At 39.0% G+C, this 18403-nt stretch overlaps 1 protein-coding gene across 1 annotated transcript in view; it reads left to right on the top strand.

The window, feature by feature from the left end:
* Nucleotides 1–18061, top strand: part of ROBO2 (roundabout guidance receptor 2) — a 389500-nt gene extending 371439 nt beyond the window's left edge. Inside the window, exons 23-24 of the mRNA XM_062515337.1 lie at nt 6435–6605; nt 17738–18061. Of these exons, the coding sequence (XP_062371321.1) occupies nt 6435–6605; nt 17738–17853 (287 nt within the window). The 3' untranslated portion in view covers nt 17854–18061. The remainder of the gene's footprint in view (nt 1–6434; nt 6606–17737) is intronic.
* The last annotated feature ends 342 nt before the right edge of the window (nt 18062–18403 follow it).

The following is an 18403-nucleotide window of genomic DNA, read 5'->3' as shown; positions in this document are numbered from 1 at the left end:
TGTTCTTGGGATTTGTGGTGCAGCATGCTACTGAATTCCAGGATTCGTGTATTGTACTCATGACCTATTTTTGCAGGACATTTTTAATATTTGACACCACCATTAGTTAACACCACCATTAGTTAATTAGCCTATCAATTAACCAATAAGCAGGTCACCATTGATTTACTACTTAACAATTTTAAACATGGCAGTGCTTTCTTGGACATGGATTTTAAAAAGGCGACTGTACTGCTACACATTTTATGTGCATTTACAGAAATTCAGTTCTGCTGAGTACAGTCAGGGCCACTCTCACGGGTTCACTGGGCTTTTTTTTTTTCCACCCCAACCTATAGCTGTTGGTAAAAAGCGCATTTCAGGTATTTTGAAATGGGTGTGGTGCCTGTGGTGCCTATGTCAGTGCTGTCCACCCAGCACCTTGCAATGCCATGCAGCAGCTCAGGTCCCAGAAGCACTCTGGTAGCTCACCTGGATTTGTTAGCTCATTAACAGGGTCTGCCCTCTTCCTGGAGCAAAGTACTTGCTGCTGGCTCTTCCCTTTGCCTCCTGCTCCACTGCACAGTGCAGAATGACCCTGGAACATTTTAGAAGTACAGAACTCCACCATCTCCATCTGAAACCCTGAAAGAAACAGAATTGCAGTATTTTGAAAAAGAAAAGAAACTTGACTCGAGCAATAACATTTTAAATTGATAGGTAGCTGACCGATGCTTGATTCATGCTTCAGAAAAAAACAGAAGATATAAGCAAAGAGCAAATAAGATTTCTCCTTCCTTCTTTACTTTGTTCTTTATATTTTAGTTGTATCAAGATTTCTCTATTTCTTTCACATGGTTTTTCTGGTATCTGACTTTCTGACTGAATTTTTATGATGTTGTCAACTTCCTCTCCTGCAGTGGTGGTAATCCATAGTTTGAAGGTACCATGAGGCCAGCACTGGTCTAGGAACTGACTCAGTGTTAAATCTGAGCATATGTTTGCTCTGCTCTTGAATCTTAAATATTTCTTACCTTTTAAAAATGTTACTGTACTCCACTAGAGCAAATTACTTTAGATCAGCTATTTTTAGACCATTAAAACTGCTTATTTATTTTAAGATTTTGATTGAGAAAATTACATTGTGCCAGTCTTCTTCGGGATAGCTCTTGAAGCCCAGGTCTGACTTTAGCCATACCTACTGAGACTTACATATATGCAATCCAAAATTAAGACTTGGTTTGGCAAGTATCAAACTAGATATTGATTTGTAACAAGTCAAGTAAAACAAAAATAACAAAGCCAGCCACATTCAATCCAATCACAGGAAAAAAACCCAAACATTAATTGTCAAAAGCATTTGCTATGGAGCCTTTGCATTTGTAGAGAATGTGTATTAATTTGTTTACAGGAACAAAGCTACATGGAGCAAGCTACAAATGAGATCCCAACTAGCTCTGATAGTGCTCTGTTGTACAAAACTGTCAGATAAACTTTGGGGTTTGTGTTGTGAAAAGACACAATAAGTGGGTCTTTAAGCTTTAAATGAATACTGCTCTTCTGTACCAAGCTCTGTCAAATGAATTTTGTGTTTCCTGTTGAGAAGGGATGTATTAAGTGGGTCTTTAGATGGAGAAAAAGAATATCAAATGTGCACCACTCACTAGCCCCCTACATTTGTTTTTAGGTTCAATGGTAAATGGATGGGGTTCTGCGTCTGATGAGGACCGTAACTTTTCTAGTCATAGATCTAGTGTAGGTAGCTCCTCAGATGACTCCATCTTTACCAGCGGCACTTTTGCACAAGCACTGGTTGCAGCAGCAGATAAAGCTGGGTTTAGGCTGGATGGAACCAGCCTGACAAGAACAGGTTTGTAGACTCAAAGTTGATGCTTTCTGCATGAGGGGTGTCTCTGCCTATCCTTCTCTCAGTGAAACTGCATCTCACACTTGTCTAACACGCATGGGATAAGGTGGATGGAGATACTTTTGTCAGTGTATTTCAAATGAAACCTTGCATTACGTTTTATTTTCAGTGATTTAAAGTAGTGAATAACATAAGTTTTTAATCTGCACCTTCCGTCTGCTGCAGTTCCCCTCAGTGCTGACTCTGCTCTAGATTTACTGATCTATCCTCATTTAATATTTAACTGAAGAGACTACTAATTCTGCCTTGCAGCCTTTGATGATTTCATTTTCTGAAAAATCTTCTCACAGTCATTCACATTTCCAGTGTTGAACATCACGTTTAAACTCTTATCTCCATCCCTGCTCTTCTGTTGCATTTCATCTTGCAAAAGTGTGGTTTTCTGTGAAGTTTTGCTGAGCATGGGGTGCATTCGTGTGCTTTGACTGTTAACAATACAAACTGTTTAAAGCTTAATTAATAGCTGATTTTAAAATCCTTAATTCAATAAGTTAATATATTTCGATAACTTTTAATTTTGGTTATGCCAACTTAATCTGCCAAGTAAAATGTAACACAGGTAAAGTGGATATTACATTGGAAAACAGCCAGTCTTCTGGAAGTAATTAATGAAAACTAAATATATTTTAGTTCTTATTTTTAAAGCTCCATATGTTTTATTTCTATTAAAAATATAAAGGAATATTATCTTTGTTCTGGTAAAAAAAGGATAAATTTGCATTTCCTTAGTCATGTCAACATAGCAACAATAACTGATTAATTAAATCCACAAATCTAATAGCAAAATATGAACTTGGGTCATATTTTTTTGTTATGCTTCCTCAGTAATTCTGGATGACAGGTCCCATAATATTCTTTAAATTTTTTAGTCTATTAGTCTGTTATGAAGTCTCTCCTTTAGTAAAATGTGTGCATTTCAAATAAAGTCTCACATGTTGGGGCTGAAAACTCTAGGCTTTCTGCAGGCAGAATAACTTCATGGCAAGGGCTGCCTTTCAGGAACACTGGGAATAAAGGAGCGAGTTAATGGCAGAGTCCTAAAATCCAGCATTTTTCAGATCTGTGAACTTTCACTGTGACTTTTACCATTGGCTTTGTTCAGACAGAGTCATCCTTAAAAGAATATTTCACCATAGCTGAAGCCCTCAGTTGTTTTCTTCTATTAATGGAAATCTGTCTTATCATTTAAAAAGCAAAACAAAATAAGAAAACTCGTGTAGACCTTGACTTATCTACTATGGACATATCTGGCCGAACTATAACTTAAAATACACTGAAGAGTCTCACAGTTTCTGAATGAAAGGAGCAAATATTTTCCAATGGTTTTTTTTTTTTTTTTTTTTGGTGATGTTTGCTCCAGTAAAAGTTAATACAAAGATTCACCAAAATTATTGTCACTTACATCAAACTTTTGAGAAGTGCAGTTTCCACCACAAACACTCATAACAGAAGTAAGTGGAGGCACAAACTTTGACACTTCAGAATACATATGATTTTTTATTGTAGCCATGCAAATGGAAATTACAACGAAAGGATGAGAGCCCCCTTATCAGTTGTATTTTCCTACTTTGGTTAGGTCACAAAAGCACTTAAAGTGAGTATGCATGTAATTCCTCAGACAGACCATTAGAACATAGGGTACAAAAAGGGATCCAGCAGTTGTGGTGGAGACTTTATGATTATTACCTTCTTACTCTCTTTAATGACCCAGCAGGCAAAAGGGAAATAAAATAAAAGCCCTCATATAAACAAACAGCTCTCCCTTCCTTTCCTCGCAGAAACCTCAGCAAATGGAAACGCTGCCCGTGGTCACTGCAGTGTCATTAGGATGTGTCACCTGGCAGGGCAGGTTGCCTTGGTCAGACATCCCTGCTAGAGCCCAGCAGCCCCCAGAGTGCAGCACGGTGCCTGGCAGTGCAGAAGCAGCAGTGTTCCCCTGCTCATTGCTCTGAAGGGAGCCTGAAGGTCCTGACTCTGTGTTCATCTGCAGTCTGGACAGTTACTTTCACCCATTTAGAACAGCTGTGAAACATTCTCAGTGGTAGATACTGAAGGAGATGTCCAGCTTGATAGCCTCACGTGGGAATGTTTGATTGCCAAGCACGGGAGGCATTGGTGAATCCAGATGCAATGTGTCTCTCCTGCCAGACACTTTGATTCCAGTTTCCAGAAGGCATCATGTGATTTGCCATGAAGTTCAAACAGCTTTCCTTTTTAACACCCTTGGGAAATTAAATCAAGAATTAGTGGATTCATCCTTGTCTCCACTTAAACACACTAAATCTGCTGCAGAAGGTCTGACACTGCTCAGCAGTTCTTACTGGAAGGGCTGCATACAAATACAAGATGGTGTAATCAGTTATTTAAGTGCATTGAAAAATGTGCTGTGGGAGTCTGCACATCATCTGCATTTGGCCCATGTATGATTTAGGTCAGTGCTATTTATTTTGCCTCATTTTCATGAAGGGATAAAAGAGAATGTTTGGTGTCTATTTCTTTTTTAAACCAGCATTCTGAATGAATAATCATATTTCTTTAGTCAAAAGAATAAGCGTGAAGTATCTGCATCCTACACTCACTAGTTGCACTTGCACGTTGTGAGTTTATTTTTGCAAAACATCTGTGCAGCGTGCTGTGGGCTGAGATGGAATTTCAGGCTCACATCTGAATTTCTTTAGGAGTCTTTTTTATTTTTATTTTTAAATGAAATTTTAATATTTTGCCTGTGTTCATCTGCTGTGTTATCCTTATCCACAAAACAAGAGCTTGATCACTTGTCTTTGTCTGGCTGCAGCTGTGCCAGCTATAGAGGTTAATGTTCCCAAATGCTTATTCCTTGCTTTCTCCCAGCTCCAGAATTAGCTGCTTGGGCGGGTGTTCTGTAACCCAATTTCAGTTAAAATGAGCTAGGTTAGCAAAGGCATTGTTTTCAGACTATGTAAATTCAATTGGGCCCTTTTTTTCTTTCTTTTATTTTTTTTTTTTTTAAGGAGGGTTAGGGAATATCCAAATGGGGGCTTCAGATGTGGTAACCTCTGAGAGCTGGCAGAGATGTGCAGCTGGGGACAAGCCTGCCTGAGAGCAGTGCCCTCCTCAGGGTGCACAGCAGAAGGTAGATCAAACCTGAGACAGTCACGAAATCTCTGAAGTCAAGTAGTGAAATATTATCCTAACATGTATGTATTAATGTGAAATAACATGTTAGAGAGATTATGGCTGTTTTTTGACGTTGCCCTCTTGGTGCTGAGAATGTTTCAAATAGGGTGCTCAGCTGCATATTAGTACCAGTTAGGCTTTTCTAGATCAAATTGTATGTGACAGCATGGTAGAAGTAAGCACACCTATTGGAAGGTTTTACTAGAAAGCATAACCCATTGCAGGGTAAACCATGGTTGAGGTTAACCAGAGGATGAAAAGACATCCTTCCTATCATGGATCCAGTTGACCAGAAAAATAGCCATCACCCATTTTGCCACTTTCTGTCATCCCTTACACCATTTGGGCCTAGAGCAGCACTGGAAGAGCAGAAGTTTGGACTGGCTTATGCATTTTTCACTGCAGATAGCATTAAAATATGTAAGAACTTTAATTACCAATTCTAAATTAAGATGTTAGCATCTCAAAAATTTCACAGAAAGTACATACACATGAGCAAAAGAAAGTCAAAGATGGTGATATTTAGTTTTCATCAGTTATCATTAAATATTAAGTCTAGTTAACAGAATAAAAATAACAGAATAAGAGGAAGTGGATGTAGTAAATGAATCATGCTTTTTAAATTATGAGGCTTTTAATCATCTGCTCCATAGAACAGCATCAAAGATATTTTTAAAGAGAAATCATAATTTGAGTAGTACATATTTATATATACATATACGTAATAGATATTAAAGATATAAATAAATGAATCTGAGGTCAGAATATATATTTTTAACAAATAAAAGTGCTGAAAATTAACTGGAAAGTTCTAGAATTTAAATACACCCCCATTTTTATTTCTTGAGAAAAGAGAGCCCTTAAGTATGCAGTGCTACATCGCTTGCAAAATCAGTTATATTTATCTCGCTGGAGTTTCCCCAGATATACAGTGCATATGGGAGCCCCAAAAATGAGAATCTGGCTCAGAAAACATGAAAGTGGAAGGCAGGAGGAGATAAATTTGATATGATTGCAGAGCTGTTTTCCTTCCCTGTTTGAGGCTGAGGAGTTGTTATGACACATCTGTTCAGCACACAGAGCAGGTAGGAGTTACATGGTATACAGTAGCTTTATCACAGCAGATGGAATGATTTTAATTATAAAAGTTAAAGACAAAAGAATGCCAAGCTTCTCTACCTCACTTGTTGTGGTGTGTCTTAAAGCAGTCGTTATCAGTGGGTACCTTGAGGGGACACTTGCCTGCCTCTGAGAATTAGACCTGATTTAATGTTTTGGAGCAGACATTAATAGAACAACCTGTTTCAAGGCAATAACATTTTATCATCGGCTTTCTCTCTCTCTGGTTTTTTGTTGTTTTTTTTTTCTTTAGGCAAAGCATATTCTTCCTCTCAGAGACCTCGGCCAGGCAGTCCTTTTTCTACTGACAGCAATACCAGTGCCGCTGTCAATCAGGGTCAGAGGCCAAGGCCCACCAAAAAACACAAGGGCGGACGTTTGGAGCAGCCCCCTTTGCCTCATCGCCGGGAGGGAATCACAGACGGTGAGTGCTGGGGGAGGAAAACCTACAGCAGGAGAAGGCAGAGCCATCTTTTCAGGAATATAGCCATATATCAATCACTGCTTTGGTGCCCTGGGGTCCCTGGGTTGCCGTGTGAGCAATGTTGCAACTCTAGCAATGTGGGTGAGCGTTGGAGGAGCCTTTCTCCATTTCTGCTCTGAACATGTCATCGTCTCGTAGGGTTTCTCAGGTCTCCATATAAATCTTACCCCCAAATGACTGTGTTGCATATGAGTCAACACTGGAAAAATGGCCTGTGAGTAATTTAATATTTTATGAAAATAGCCACCACTACTGGTATCCGCACATCATGAATTCCTAAGGAGAAGCAGAGAGCTGCTCCTGCTGGACTTGTTTGGTTTGTGCTGGTTTTGACAGACATCCAACAGCTACAGCAACATGTGCCATGTTTTCCCATGATTCTGCCTCACCTCTTGTCCGTGCTGCTTCAGTCCTGACATCCACTGACCTCAGTGACTGTGTCTCACTCTTTTACATCTCCACTTCTCTCTTACGACTACTTCCCATCTGGAAATTTCAGGCGTGTCTATTCTGCTCTTCTAGTAATTAAGATCAGCTCTGTCTTCCATTTTCTTTGTCTTCTTAAGTCTGGTAAAAGACACAGTTAGTGTCTGTTGGCTTTTGAGGAAGACTGGATAGGAAGGCCAGCTGGTTACCTCCCCCTCATTTCTTCTTATCTCTGGCCTTGCAACTGTAGGTGTTGAAATGATCAGTGTTCACCGGAGGGGTTATTGTTACATCTCCTGCTCTAAGGCTCATTCTCACTGTGATATTTTTTGTGGAAACAGCTTAAAGTAGCTTAGATTCTGCTCCTATGGATCCGAGTTCCTTTAAACATTAATTCCCTCCCCTTATGGATATATTACAGAGGCCTCTCTATTACACAGATCCATTGAATAGATGTGTCTATGAGAACTGTAACTGGAAAATTATGGATGGCACTTAGAGTGCTGGCCATACTCCTGCGGTACATGTGTTGTTAACCCTTCTGAGTGCCATATCCTGTCACTCTGTGAGCATCTTAGGCCACAAATTCTGTGTATGTGTGAGCTTGTAGTGCACTCATTATGGTGAACACTAATCCTTCTGCTTCTAAATACTTCCAAATAGTGCTACAGAAGTGTTTTACAGTAGTGTGGGTGCCAGAAAATTAGTGGGGATCCAGTTCAGGTCATGAGACAGGTGGAAATGGGGCTCCTCACAGAGTGAGTCCATCATAAAATTTGTCATTGTTCTAAATTAGTGAAAGAGATCCATTTTGAAAGAGGGAACTCCTATTGCCTTTTATTTATCCTTTATAAAGTACTAATCTTACTGGAATTTCTTTCATATATTTAAATCAGAATACCAGTGATATACTATTTCCTTCAACCTCTCAGACATGGGCAATAACCATAGCAGCTTTCAGATGCCATTAGATTAATATTTGTCTTTTATAAACCTAGTTAAGTCCTTGCTATATGTTGCAAAAATTCATAATGAACTGGAGCAACAGAGGAACCATTCCCATCCTGCATTAACACAGGAACAAACAAACAAACACAAATGGTACAGTTCTCCCCTTCAACTCCTACTGAATATGAGTCATTAAAGTGTAATGTCAAGTCTGAGTCATAGTTAAATTTGCAAAAGATCATTTGTCAATTAAGGAAGCTAAAAGTTGCTGCTGCCACCTGCATGTATAGAAACAATTGAATTTAGGAATCTCTGGTCTGCACTAATTAAAAATGGTAACCTGGTGCTTTCTGTGGAATATTGCAATGACCTTTACAAAGGCAGACAATACCACTATGCTTAAGCTATAGCTAGAAAGAGCAAGTATGAGAGCCTCTGGTAGGTCCAGCAATTCCAAGCCTTAATCCAGGCCAGTCCATTCAGCCCTGGGCCATTCTGATTTCTGTGAAAAGCATTTCTATACTTTTTCTCTGGTTTTTCTGATGTCTCCAATCCATTTCCATACAACTGCTTCCTCTTGGATTTGTCTTGTCAGAATATATTTGGTTTGCCAGTTGTTCTCAAATTCCCCAGTTAGATGAGTCCTGGTATCCTGTGTTTGTCTCATCACATACCAGATGTCTGTTATTTTCAATTTTCATTGACCAAGAAAGCTCCAGCTTTCTCTGCCCATTCCCATACACATCCCGAGTTCTTTCTCCTTGTTAACTGTAACCATGTGGGACAGTGCAAAAGACCTAAGAAACTGTAATATTTAACACATAGCACACACATCTCAGACCGAGTAAGCATTTGAGGGTTCAACTTCATGCTTAGTTTTGACAGCAATCCACACAAATGCCCTAAAACCCTGCTTCTTTATTTCCTTCAGCTGCAGGTCAGAAGCCTCTAGAGACAGACTCTAGATGGAGTCTTCGTATTTGTCTTGCTGTACAACTTTTTTTTTTCACTTCCACATCCTGAAAGACTGTGGAGACAACAGCAAATCCACAGAGGAAGAATGTATTATGAATCCCTCAGATGGCCAAAACTTTCATTCTGAGCTCACAGTCCACCATAAAAGAAACAAACAAAAAAAAACAAACAAAAAAAATCAACAACAAAACAAAACAGAAAACCAAACAGGAGGGTTTTAGTGTAAGTGCTGAAGGAATAATTTGTTTTCCTAGTAACAATGTAGTTATGAATTGCAAACCAGTGGATTCTGTCATATGGTTTGCAGCATGGTAACTGTGTGACTGAAGTTAAAAGCCCTTCTTAGCTTAGCACGATATGCAAAAAAACGGTCAAAGAGGAGGCAGAAGGGAAATACGCTTAGGGTTTGAAAAGGAGAACTGGAACATAAGACTTAGGTTACTATGCCTTGCTACTAACTTCCTACTGTGTATTAAAAATATTTTTTAATGTTGAGAAAATACTTACCTTCTGATGCTAAACAGTGTTTCAGAGGCTTATTAAATGTCACAGTAATTATCACCCCTAGGAGAAGAAATCACTGACACAGGTAGAAAGGTGTGTCCTTACAGCTGTAGGTTCTTTAACTTGCTGCTTTTTCTAGTTAATAATGAGAAGCTGTGCCAAACCTTGACTGGTGTTCATTTAGCCAATGCTCTGCCTTCTGTAGAAGGGCTGGAGTAATCCCAGACTGAATATCCATCTCCCCCTTATCAGGCACTCTGATGTCCTACAGCTCCTCAATCACAATCCCTCCATTACTAAATCAGTAAGACCATCACCAATGCACTTATGAACTGCCTTGCAGGTTTGATAATCCTGCCATTAGAGGCTTCAAAATGAAAGTCTGGTGACATCCTACTGACCGAGAAAGTTACTAGCTGAGTGCAGGCTTTCAGGTATTTTCCCTACCACCTGGACAATAAATGGGATTTAGATGGAAGTAGGAATCAGTGTTCCCACTCTGTGTATCCTCACTGAGAGTCCCACTGAAGTCCCTGAATTTCTAAATTCAGAACTTCTCTGAAGGGATTGACATGATGAAATGATTGACATAATTGCCTTTATGTGGTAAGAAGTCTTCCTGTGATGATCTGAGACTTCTAACTCAGGTGGCATCTGTTGCCCCTTTAGCAAGGTTAGGAAAGCCAGGGCAAGGCAAGCCTCAATGATGCTGGAGGAAGAAACTTGTTACTCTAGATACAGGGGATCTTTCTATCAACTCAGACAAGAGAGCAGAAAATATTTAGTTATTTACTAAGGCACAGGATTTACAATGAAGGGTGTAAATTGTAGAGCAAATCAAAAGCTACCTTTCCAAATTAAGCTCTCTTCCAGCTTCTTTTATTAAAAAAGGCAGGTGGGTATTACTGTGGCTGTCAACCTGAGTAAGGAGGTGAAGAAAAAAAAACAGTTTAGTCAGGTGATGTTTGGCTACAATTATTAACTGTTTTTACAGGTCTTCTCAGACAACTGTAACACAGTTCAGTAAGTTTGTACTCAGGCCAGAGCCAGTTGATGTTAATTTCAAAGTACCTGTAGTTCTTCTAGAATTCTGTGAAGCTTCATTACAAGATAAATTTTAGTTTTCTCTTCAATTCATCTGTAGGTTTAAAGCAACCAAGGAAACTTGCAAACATGGTGTTTCATTTCACTTCTATGCATAAGTCAGTCTTTATGCTTGTTTTGTGGATGGATAAAAGCAATAATCACATTAACAGCAGATCAACACCATAACTCTGCAGTAATTCCAGGAGTTGCAGCCAGCTCTAGAACATGCAGTATAGTTTAAGTACAAGCCTTCTTTCCTTTTAAGTATCTAATTAATAACAACTATTAGACAACAATTTCTGAAGTAAGGTATTCTGTTTAAAGTTTAATACTGCAATAATTTTAACTATTTTTTCCTATGCTACTACTTGAAAATTCTGCTTATATTGCATGGTAAATATTGTATCTGGGAAATTGCATAGTCCAATGTCATGTTATGCCTATGTTTATTGCATTCAATGCATCTCCACAAAGTGCTTGTAAATCACAGCTTCAGTAATCCCTATTTCAGATTGCATAAGCAGATGCCAGTGTTGTGGTTCTGTACATTAACTGGTTATGATCGCAATAAAATCAATTATAAGAAATGCCATTTTGGAAGCCAGAACTATAAAGCAATTTTCATTGGCAAGCTCCCATACCCTCCTGCTTCCACCTACAGTAACTCAAGTACAGTCATTGTCATGAAAGGTCACATCTATATTCATAACAAAAAAATTCTCAAATAGATTAGTGCTGAACATAAAGCATACACCAAGCTCACTGACAGAGTATTAAAAGGCTGCTCTCGCCAGAGGGTGCTCATTTTAATCTGGGGCATAGCACTTCAGCTGTGAGCAAAGGGGCAGGAACATCACTGGATACAACTTTTTTCTCATGCAAACACAAATAACCTGCACATCCTCATTTATCTGTAAGAGACAGCGTTGACTGGAATAGCATCTCAGCAACTTTGGAAGCATTTCTGCTCCATATGTGAGGTATAAGTATCACCTCTAACAGCAAGGACATGAAAAAAGTCTGTGTAGCATTATATAAGGTATTATATAAAGCTGGATTAGAGACTTAGAAATAAACTCTCTCCAAAGGCATCCTGACCAATTTATAAGAGGAATTTCAGTCGCACTAGAGTTATAAACATTTGACTTCCCTACAGGCAAAACAGAGCTTTACTTTTTCATCCCTGTTACTGAGCCAAGTTCAATTCCTTGATAAACCTTCACAACACAGTAAGGTAGAAAGGACTAGAAAACAGGTCAGACCCAAATCTACTGTAAGATAGCATATTTTTTTTGTGAAGTTGGTACGGCTGCAGAGATTTATTTGGGCTATCCATTGCCCCAAAACAGAATTATCCACAAGTGTTCCTTGTATTAAATGTGTATATGATATAGAAGAATTTTCATTATGATACTAAAGGTGCTTCTATTTTCTGATTTTTTTTCTCTTAAATAATCCATACTGTTGTGAGTCTATCACATAGTTTACATGTAAAAGTTGCATTTAGAATTAGAGTCTATAATTACCTTGGGTCATGGACTAACAAAAAAGGGCACTTTTGCCCCCACAAATGTATTTAGAAGGTTGACCTCCAATTCCACAAACATCTTAGTAGTCCAGGTCAAAAACTTGAAAAGGACAGGAGTTGTTAGAGACCAGCCAAGTGTCTTTCTGTTAGCTGAAATTGTGTTTTAATTGGTTATATTTGCAAGAACCTTGCTAGAATTAAGAGTGGTCATCCTCTAGTCTCTGAAGAGTGTAGCTCTTCATTTCATTGACTAAAATGCTCAGCCATTATTTGGTGGTTCCATTTAAACTCATTGGTCAGAGATGTACTGATGCTTTTTCAATGACAGTAGGTTTCACAATTAATTTTCCCCGATATTTGTTTATTCATTATTCACCTCATACATTTATTCTCATTCATTTATTATTTATTATTTTTTATTCGCTATTGCATTTTATTCATTGTGATGGAGTTCTAGATTAGATTTTGAGTTTACACGTCGAGCTGAAAGTGTAGCCCAAAACCAGGGTGAAGCAGGTCTGAGTATGGTGGGGGGAAATTGCCAACTGGCACAGGTCAGTTTCCCACAGTGATCCTTAATTCCTTGCTGTTAGTGAACAAAACAGCTGATGCACACCCCACGGAAAATAAATCCCACGCTTGGAGGTGTAAGTCAGGGCTCAGAGTCTATGGATTTTTATGGAAGTTAGAAAGAGGTGGAAACACAACAACCAGAATAAAGAGCTAGCGGAAGTCGAAATCCTTTTCTGATTAACATGAAATTTCCTCTTAAAATCCAATGATTCAGTAGCTCGTACCATTTGCAAGGCACATTTCTTTCCAGCGTCGAAAACAGGCCTTCTGTTTCAATTAAAAAAAAAAAAAAAGTCAGTTCACCTGAATGTTATTCACGTTTTTTAGATCTTCCACCACCACCCGACCCGCCCCCCGGTCAGGGTTTAAGGCAGCCCATAGTGCCCGGCCAGCGCGGAGGTTCTGCCGAGAGGAAGGGGAGCTCTCTGGAGAGGCAGCACGCAGCAGCCAACGTAGATGACACAAAGAGCTCCCTGGACCGGCCCACTAGGACATCACTAGAGTGGCAGCGGCAAGCCCAGGAGTGGATAAGCTCTACAGACCGCCAAGAGGATTTCAGGAAAGCCCAACACAAGCAAGCCTTCGGATCAGGTGTGTGCGCGCCGCACCGGCCGAGGCGAGGCAGGCGGCTGCTCCACCCCACTGCTGAGGGGTTCTGTGCCTGGCAGGGCTCTAGGATCACCTCACACCTCTCTGGGAGAGCACTGGTGAGACTCAGGCTGGAAAATAAAGAAAGGCAAAGTGAAACGAGGGCTTGCGATCCAACTATCTTCCCTCCTGCAACAATGAATTCTCGTTAGCACCTGACTCGGTGCACCCTTTGCGGTGTTTAGGAAATTAATAATGTTCTCGAGCATAGCAATGGAGAAAATAGGAACAGTTTCAGGCCAGCAGGGAAGGAGAGAGATTTTTAAAGTATCTTCTGTTAGATGTATGTATTTATTTATACATATAGGGCCATTTATTCCAGTTCTTTCAACCCGCTTCCAGGTTGGCAGCAGTTTTACGTGTCTGCAACAAGGCTGATCCTTCTGAGCTACTGATATCCCTTTCAGCTGTATTAAAAACCCTCTCTTCACTTTATTCAAGGATATGACAAAGTAGCATTCATCTCTTAAGCCCAGCAAGATGACAGCACAGGTTTTCACCTTCGTACAGGACATGCACCTTGCCCCAAGCTGACTTCAGCACCTAAAGGGATTTCAAGTCTGCACAAATGTGCACAGGAGGTGATGCTGGGCTGGAGTTGTATTTCTACAATATTCACAGCCTCACCCTCTCTCAGCCTGACCTCAAGTACTGCTGTTTCATCATAGGGTGTTTTCTTTAACTCAGGAATCACCTCATCCCAGTATAGTGCTTCTTGGACTGATACAAGAGGACAAATAAGATTTAAACAAAACAAAAAAAAAATACCGTGCGTGAAGTGTTTTGTGGGGTTACACTGTTTCTTCACTTATGTAGACAGCTCCCACAGTCACACTAGAGGTACTCCTAACATCCATATCTTTCTTGGTTTTATTCACTCTTAAAGCTCTGTGTTAATCTAACACACTAATACAATTAGCATAGTAAAAAAAGAATAGTAGTGTGCAGACAAATCTGTAATGGGGACAGGATTTACTGAATGAAGTCATCCTAGGGAAGATACTGTTACCTGTATTTAAAATGTAAATATTTTAAATATAATCCATATTTTAAAATATAACAATAGTGGTACTGTTAAAACCCCCTAATATGTTGGCTGCATAAACAAGTGAGTGGCTGTTCATGTTCTGAAATCACGATGTGAAGTCACAGTTTAAAAATAGTGTGTGAAATTCATGCTGCTTGGTGAAATGGCAGTTTTAATTGCAATTTAGAAGATGTACAAACACACAGAAAATAGCCCAAATGCACCCTACACTTTTCAGTCCCTTGGAAATTATTATTAAGGATGCTTCTCTGACCTGCTTAGAAAGAAGTCCCTTCTTTTTCCTCTGTCTCACAAGTGTACAAATAGAACTTGTCATTTATTCTGTGATGCAGAGCTTTTACAGTAGTAAAGTTCCCATCCTGCAGGGCATGCATTTATCTGTCCATAAATAAAGAGGACTTGATCTTGACACTTCCAGTGCCCTACACTGAAGTGGTTACAGGTATCCTGTTCTTGTCAAATTCAGGATGCAAGTGTATATCCTTTATGCATAAAAAAGGATGCCTCTAGGAGATGTTATGAGTTTATCCTGGTGTGAGGAGTTCATAAAGTTTGTGCACAAGATGGGCCAGGGCTTCATATCTCTCTCTCTGATTCTCATTCCAGCCTCTTGCACTGCAGCTTTCTCTACTCTGCATTCTTGTCTCTGGTAGATTTTTAAAAGGCTACTCCTGTGCGTGGTGCTGGTTTATATCACTAAACTTGGGTGGTCTCATAACATTCATTGTGCTTCTTCCTTTTTCATTTATTAATGGCATAGGTCTTTGGAAATCCATTCTATCCAAGTTTTCAATACATTTCCAAAAAAAAAGAGTTATTATTAGCTATCAACTTCCAGAAAATATATAATTTGCAACTTAGGGGGTTTCATTCAGATGTTACCAAGCTGTGAGTGAAATTTTGAAAGCAAGACCTTTAGTTTGATGTTGAATAGAATGAAAATACCAAAGTCTGGGATCTCTGTTTCCACTGGATGCTTTCAGTATAAACAAGATCACAGTTCCTGGCAGTGGCTTCATTGTAGAACTGGAGTTAAAGCACATCAAACATGACATTCTCAGCTCCCCCTCTGATGAAAGTGGTGCTAGATCAGGTTACAATAATTTTGATAACAGGAAAAATCTTTTGGTTAGTTTCTGAGGTATAGAAACATTGTTACACACACATCTCCTGATATCACAGGGGCTAGAATTATATCTTCAAGTTAATGGCTCCATATTTCAAAGGGAAAGGCACCAGCAAAGCCTCCCCATATTCTTTGCAGGTGTGAATATGGGCCACTGTTTGGAAAGTTTAATAAATGTGAGCCCATTCTCAGGACTGGAGACTTCTGTGTACTTTCCATATGCTAGAATGTTGTGTAAAACCTAGCCTTCATTTAATGTCACAATTCCTTATTTTATGGATTATGTTTATTTCTGAGTCTACAATAGATAATTTAGCATGCCATATGCTCTATAATGATAATGCACTTTATATTTATTCATGGTCATTTTTCCTCAATATTTCATTGAACCCGAAGGAGGCCTTATCCTGAGTCCACAAGCTAGAAAAACAAATCAATTGACTATATATGTCATCTTCCAATTCTTTTGCAATGCTAGTGACTTTTGTTTTCTTCCTTTAAAAAGATATCCAGCTTTCTGCTAAACTGATTTATGCTGCTGCTTTATTGCTGCCTTGATGCAAACTGGTATTTTAGTCAGCCTTTTGAAACCAGGTTTGCATCTCGCTCTATTGTTAGGTCTTGATATATAAAAATACAAGTAACATAATTTAGGAGAGACTGTGGCTGTTAAATGCCATTTTACAGTGTCTTTCAAACATTTCTTTTTATTTCAGCAAGGACAGCACAGTCATAGCACAAAACACTGATATTGCCCTTATGTCCTGCAGCACAAATATTTTGGTCCCTTGGGCAGGACCAGAGGGAGATGTTTTGGCAGGGAAAGAAGTCAGCTGCCCTCTTCTGTAACAGATTTACCTTAAAAACAGGCTGAGTTCAACAGCAGCTCACATGGGGAATCCCCATATCCTACTCTGTTGTGGCAAATCCTGAAATCCTGAGTTTCTTCCACAAATTTGTTCTCATTTAGCACTTCTCTGAATTAATTATGCCTCTGCTGCAGTCTTTGCAAAGGCTTCAAGCTTGTGAATAAAAGCATTTCTATCTCCTCTTTCTTTCCAGCCATCCCCACCTACTTTTCCTTCTGTGTTCTTGCCCTCTGTCAAACAAAGTCCATTTCTCCTCAAAAGGTTGTCTAAGGGTTAAGACAATTGGAAAACCAAAATAAAGAAAATCCTTTTGGTCTAAATTCACTTTGAAAAAAGTCAAGATTAGAGCCCTAGAAATCCCACTGATTTCAAAAGGGACAATGCTATATTTGAGGTTGGGCATATATACTCATATTCTGTCTTGAATCAAACTATATTTAGCAAGGTCTCTTTCTTCAGCTTCTGAGATGGCAAAAGTGGATCATATAGAGCAAAGAAATAAAATAGCGCTTCTATTTCAGTGCTAAATCAGTGCTGCTGTTATGTTTCTTAGATTTGAATTATTGCAACAATATCTCCAGGAAACTCTAATCAGAAGTGATGTCTTGTTTTACTTCAGGCTGTATGAAGACATACAGTCTTATGCCTTACTGCCATTAATCCTGCTCTTGAAAGCAGTTCATTATTACAGGTCTACACAGAAATAGAATTCAAGTGAGCAGAAGTAAGCCTTTTGCTCATAATGGAATGTGAAACAAGCTGCAGGATTATTTATCCAGCCCAAATATTACAAGTGCAATGTATAATATAATATTTTCCAATGTTATTCAGCACCAGTTTAAAAAAATTGTCAGTGTGCTTTGCATATTTAGAAATTACTGAGTTGCTGGAAGCTAATTAAATTAGCTGATATTGTAGTTCTTTATCTAAACTGATTGAGGTGATGTTGTCATAATTTAAGCTAAAGAAAAGGAAAAAGCACATTTATGTAGGCTTGAAGCAGAAATCTAATCATAGCTTCATTGTTTTGGAAATTGCGTGTTCGTCTGTTTTATTAAAGTATCTATGATTCATGATCTCTTATTCATAATGAATATAGATCTTTATAATTAATACAAACTGACTTAGGAGTTCACAAGGAAGCAAAATTTAGATTCATACTGGCTTCTCTGTCCTTGGGATACAACTCTTAGTTGTGTATTTTCTTCGGTAAAATTGCTAAGCTGTAAAGCAAGACAAAAGACGGATATGGATGAATATGACGTGCATAAATGATTAGCTTGTTCATTCCTACCTCTAGGACTTTATTGGTATTTATTTTGCTTTGTTTTGCTTTTCTAGAAGAGGCACTCGTACCATATAGTAAACCCAACTTCCCATCCCCTGGTGGCCACAGCTCTTCAGGAACATCTTCTTCGAAAGGATCAACTGGACCTAGAAAAGGTGAAGTCTTGTGAGGAGGTCACCACGGCAATGCCAGTGACCTTCTCGAGATAGGCTATGTGGGAGCAAACAGTCAAGGACAGTTTACTGGTCAATTATGTAAGTTTACCCCTAGCTCCAGGTAAAACTCTCAAATAGAGAGTTTCTTTAAAAAAAAAAAAAAAAAATCTGTTGTAAAGGGAATAGGAAGTTGTGTGTGATAATCAGGCTAAGCTTTATCCCCATCTTTTTGCCTTCTGAGGTGTTTTGCGTGTGATGGCAAACAAATGTCATCCTTCTGTTCCTTGCTTTGGATGAGTTGAATCTGTGTAAGCCAAGCCAAAGTTACCTACATGGTGCATCTCTCAGTGTGTAATGCTAGTGAGGCATGGGGGAAATTGAGAAGGAATTTTAGTAACTTAGAAATTTTTTTGGCAAAGTGTAGTGTGCTTGTCTTGGAAATGCTGGTGACAGATTTCCTCAGCCTTCTCCTTATTTCCTGTTGCTTGATGAGAAGTATTCTCTTAGATGGGGATCCTCTTTCTTTGATTGTGTAGCCCAGTTTTTCAGTTTTATATCTCTGCT

This window comes from Cinclus cinclus, chromosome 2 (assembly GCF_963662255.1).
Source record: "Cinclus cinclus chromosome 2, bCinCin1.1, whole genome shotgun sequence".
NCBI lineage: Eukaryota > Metazoa > Chordata > Aves > Passeriformes > Cinclidae > Cinclus > Cinclus cinclus.
Note: the sequence above shows the minus strand (reverse complement) of the source record. Positions and strands in the feature narration are given on the sequence as shown.